Consider the following 5000-nt stretch of genomic DNA (forward strand, 5'->3'; position numbering starts at 1 on the left):
GTGTTAAGAGTGTTGTGTTAAGAGTGTTAAGAGTGTAAACTAAAGAGTGTAAAGAGTGTACAGAGTGTAAAGAGTGTAAACTAAAGAGTGTTAAGAGTGTTAAGAGTGTTAAGAGTGTAAACTAAAGAGTGTTAAGAGTGTTAAGAGTGTACAGAGTGTTAAGAGTGTAAACTAAAGAGTGTTAAGAGTGTTAAGAGTGTACAGAGTGTACAGAGTGTTAAGAGTGTAAACTAAAGAGTGTTAAGAGTGTTAAGAGTGTTAAGAGTGTAAACTAAAGAGTGTTAAGAGTGTTAAGAGTGTACAGAGTGTTAAGAGTGTTGTGTTAAGAGTGTTAAGAGTGTTGTGTTAAGAGTGTTAAGAGTGTAAACTAAAGAGTGTAAAGAGTGTTAAGAGTGTAAACTAAAGAGTGTTAAGAGTGTTAAGAGTGTTAAGAGTGTAAACTAAAGAGTGTTAAGAGTGTTAAGAGTGTACAGAGTGTTAAGAGTGTAAACTAAAGAGTGTTAAGAGTGTTAAGAGTGTTAAGAGTGTAAACTAAAGAGTGTTAAGAGTGTTAAGAGTGTACAGAGTGTTAAGAGTGTTGTGTTAAGAGTGTTAAGAGTGTTGTGTTAAGAGTGTTAAGAGTGTAAACTAAAGAGTGTAAAGAGTGTTAAGAGTGTAAACTAAAGAGTGTTAAGAGTGTAAAGAGTGTTAAGAGTGTAAACTAAAGAGTGTTAAGAGTGTTAAGAGTGTTAAGAGTGTAAACTAAAGAGTGTTAAGAGTGTTAAGAGTGTTAAGAGTGTACAGAGTGTTAAGAGTGTTGTGTTAAGAGTGTTAAGAGTGTAAAGAGTGTAAACTAAAGAGTGTTAAGAGTGTTAAGAGTGTTAAGAGTGTAAACTAAAGAGTGTTAAGAGTGTAAACTAAAGAGTGTTAAGAGTGTTAAGAGTGTTAAGAGTGTAAACTAAAGAGTGTTAAGAGTGTTAAGAGTGTTAAGAGTGTAAAGAGTGTTAAGAGTGTTAAGAGTGTAAAGAGTGTTAAGAGTGTAAACTAAAGAGTGTTAAGAGTGTTAAGAGTGTACAGAGTGTTAAGAGTGTTGTGTTAAGAGTGTTAAGAGTGTAAACTAAAGAGTGTTAAGAGTGTAAAGAGTGTTAAGAGTGTTAAGAGTGTAAACTAAAGAGTGTTAAGAGTGTTAAGAGTGTTAAGAGTGTACAGAGTGTTAAGAGTGTAAACTAAAGAGTGTTAAGAGTGTTAAGAGTGTTAAGAGTGTTAAGAGTGTAAAGAGTGTGAAGAGTGTTGAGAGTGTTAAGAGTGTTAAGAGTGTACAGAGTGTTAAGAGTGTTACGAGTGTAAAGAGTGTTAAGAGTGTAAAGAGTGTTAAGAGTGTAAACTAAAGAGTGTTAAGAGTGTTAAGAGTGTAAACTAAAGAGTGTTAAGAGTGTTAAGAGTGTAAACTAAAGAGTGTTAAGAGTGTTAAGAGTGTAAACTAAAGAGTGTTAAGAGTGTTAAGAGTGTTAAGAGTGTAAACTAAAGAGTGTTAAGAGTGTTAAGAGTGTTAAGAGTGTAAAGAGTGTTAAGAGTGTAAAGAGTGTTAAGAGTGTAAACTAAAGAGTGTTAAGAGTGTTAAGAGTGTAAACTAAAGAGTGTTAAGAGTGTTAAGAGTGTAAAGAGTGTTAAGAGTGTTAAGAGTGTAAAGAGTGTAAACTAAAGAGTGTTAAGAGTGTTAAGAGTGTAAACTAAAGAGTGTTAAGAGTGTAAAGAGTGTAAACTAAAGAGTGTTAAGAGTGTTAAGAGTGGAAACTAAAGAGTGTTAAGAGTGTTAAGAGTGTAAAGAGTGTAAACTAAAGAGTGTTAAGAGTGTTAAGAGTGTAAACTAAAGAGTGTTAAGAGTGTTAAGAGTGTTAAGAGTGTAAACTAAAGAGTGTTAAGAGTGTTAAGAGTGTACAGAGTGTTAAGAGTGTTGTGTTAAGAGTGTTAAGAGTGTAAACTAAAGAGTGTTAAGAGTGTTAAGAGTGTAAAGAGTGTTAAGAGTGTTAGGAGTGTAAACTAAAGAGTGTTAAGAGTGTTAAGAGTGTTAAGAGTGTACAGAGTGTTAAGAGTGTAAACTAAAGAGTGTTAAGAGTGTTAAGAGTGTTAAGAGTGTACAGAGTGTTGAGAGTGTTAAGAGTGTTAAGAGTGTTACGAGTGTTAAGAGTGTTAAGAGTGTTAAGAGTGTTAAGAGTGTAAAGAGTGTTAAGAGTGTAAACTAAAGAGTGTTAAGAGTGTTAAGAGTGTAAACTAAAGAGTGTTAAGAGTGTTAAGAGTGTAAACTAAAGAGTGTTAAGAGTGTTAAGAGTGTAAACTAAAGAGTGTTAAGAGTGTTAAGAGTGTAAACTAAAGAGTGTTAAGAGTGTTAAGAGTGTTAAGAGTGTTAAGAGTGTTAAGAGTGTAAAGAGTGTTAAGAGTGTTAAGAGTGTAAAGAGTGTTAAGAGTGTAAACTAAAGAGTGTTAAGAGTGTAAACTAAAGAGTGTTAAGAGTGTTAAGAGTGTTAAGAGTGTTAAGAGTGTAAAGAGTGTTAAGAGTGTTAAGAGTGTAAAGAGTGTAAACTAAAGAGTGTTAAGAGTGTTAAGAGTGTAAACTAAAGAGTGTTAAGAGTGTTAAGAGTGTAAAGAGTGTAAACTAAAGAGTGTTAAGAGTGTTAAGAGTGGAAACTAAAGAGTGTTAAGAGTGTTAAGAGTGTTAAGAGTGTTAAGAGTGTAAAGAGTGTAAACTAAAGAGTGTTAAGAGTGTTAAGAGTGGAAACTAAAGAGTGTTAAGAGTGTTAAGAGTGTTAAGAGTGTAAACTAAAGAGTGTTAAGAGTGTTAAGAGTGTAAAGAGTGTAAAGAGTGTTAAGAGTGTTAAGAGTGTTAAGAGTGTACAGAGTGTTAAGAGTGTTAAGAGTGTTAAGAGTGTACAGAGTGTTAAGAGTGTTACGAGTGTAAAGAGTGTAAACTAAAGAGTGTAAACTAAAGAGTGTTAAGAGTGTAAACTAAAGAGTGTTAAGAGTGTTAAGAGTGTTAAGAGTGTAAACTAAAGAGTGTTAAGAGTGTTAAGAGTGTACAGAGTGTGAAGAGTGTTAAGAGTGTTAAGAGTGTACAGAGTGTTACGAGTGTTTTGCTGTGGGCTCGTACCGATGCGGAGCTGGAAGTTGTTGTGTGAGTTCCTGTTGATCTCCTTCAGGGTCTCCTGCATGGCCAGAGCGAAGAGCACCAGCTCCCCGAGGTGATGCCATTCGCCTGAGCACGTCTGAGTCAACACACACACACACACACACACACACACACACACACACACACACACACGTTCAGAAACACACACATATAGACAATTATACACACAAAGGCACGACACACACGTGTTCACAAACACACACATACTGTACAGACAATTATACACACAAAGGCACGACACACACGTGTTCACAAACACACACATACTGTACAGACAATTATACACACATAGACATATTCACATTGACTACTGATACATATATTGATTTCACATTGTTATAACACCATTTGCGATTAGGGCTGGGATGGGGTTAAAGGTTAAGGGACAGCTGGGATGGGGTCAGAGGTTAAGGCTTAGGGACATGTAAACTTGAGTGCCTTCATGAGAAGCATTCTAGTAGAACTCACAGAGATCCCGTGCGAGAGAGACTCTTTCTACTAAAGAAGGCTGTCGAAGTCTACTGATGATGTCACGGCTCGTCTCCTACTGATGATGTCACGGCCTGTCTACTACTGATGAGGTCACGGCTCACCTTGTCGGGGGACAGGCCAGACGCTGCCATGTAGCAGCTGCCGATGGTTTTGATCTTCTCGATGTCCAGGAAGTAAGACTCCTCCAGGAGCTGATGGACGGAGAGACGGAGAGACGGAGAGAAATACATGAAGGGGAGACAGAAAGAAAGACAAGAAAGAAGAAAGAAAGAAAAGCAACACTGTGCATACACATCATACACACACATCACACACATCATACACACATCACACACATCATACACATCATACACATCACACATCACACACACACACACACACACACACATCACACACACACACACATCATACACATCACACACATACACACACACACACACCATACACATCACACACATCATACACATCACACACACACACACACACATCACACACATCATACACATCACACACACACACACATCACACACACACACATCATACACATCACACACATACACACACACACACACCATACACATCACACACATCATACACATCACACACACACACACACATCACACACATCATACACATCACACACACACACACATCATACACATCACACACACACATACACACACACACACATCACACACACACATCATACACATCACACACACACATCACACACACACACACATCACACACATCACACACACCAGTGTATCAGGGTAGCCAGTGGCACTAGTCTACGGGTGAGGAACATCAGGGTATCAGGGCAGGACTACGGGTGTGTGGTGTGTGTGTGTGTGTGTGTGTGTGTGTAGGACTACGGGTGAGGTCTGACCTCGTCGAATCCGGCGATGATCTCGTTGAGCAGCCGCAGACACCCCACGCCCTCCTGCTGGAGCTCCTGCTGCTCGTAGTAGTCATTGAAGCCGGCGATGGAGGCGAACAGCACACCCACCTCATCATACGACTGAGAGTACAGCTCCTGAAACACAACACACACACACACACACACACACACACACACACACCACATACACCACACACACACACACCACACACACACACACACACACACCCACACACACCACCACACACCACACACACCACACACACCACACACAACACACACACACACACACACCACACACACACACACACACACACACACACACCACACACACACACACACACACACACACACACACACACACACACCACACACACACCACACACACACACACACACACACACACACACACACACACAACACACACACACACACACACAACAC

General features: G+C 39.0%; 1 protein-coding gene across 1 annotated transcript in view; it reads right to left on the reverse strand.

The window, feature by feature from the left end:
* Positions 1 to 5000, reverse strand: part of si:dkey-206f10.1 (adenylate cyclase type 8) — a 29875-nt gene that overhangs the window by 981 nt on the left and 23894 nt on the right. Inside the window, exons 15-17 of the mRNA XM_042709893.1 lie at positions 4545 to 4691; positions 3757 to 3846; positions 3125 to 3239 (exon numbers count right to left, since the gene is read on the reverse strand). Of these exons, the coding sequence (XP_042565827.1) occupies positions 3125 to 3239; positions 3757 to 3846; positions 4545 to 4691 (352 nt within the window). The remainder of the gene's footprint in view (positions 1 to 3124; positions 3240 to 3756; positions 3847 to 4544; positions 4692 to 5000) is intronic.

This window comes from Clupea harengus, chromosome 15, assembly GCF_900700415.2.
Source record: "Clupea harengus chromosome 15, Ch_v2.0.2, whole genome shotgun sequence".
NCBI classification, from domain to species: domain Eukaryota; kingdom Metazoa; phylum Chordata; class Actinopteri; order Clupeiformes; family Clupeidae; genus Clupea; species Clupea harengus.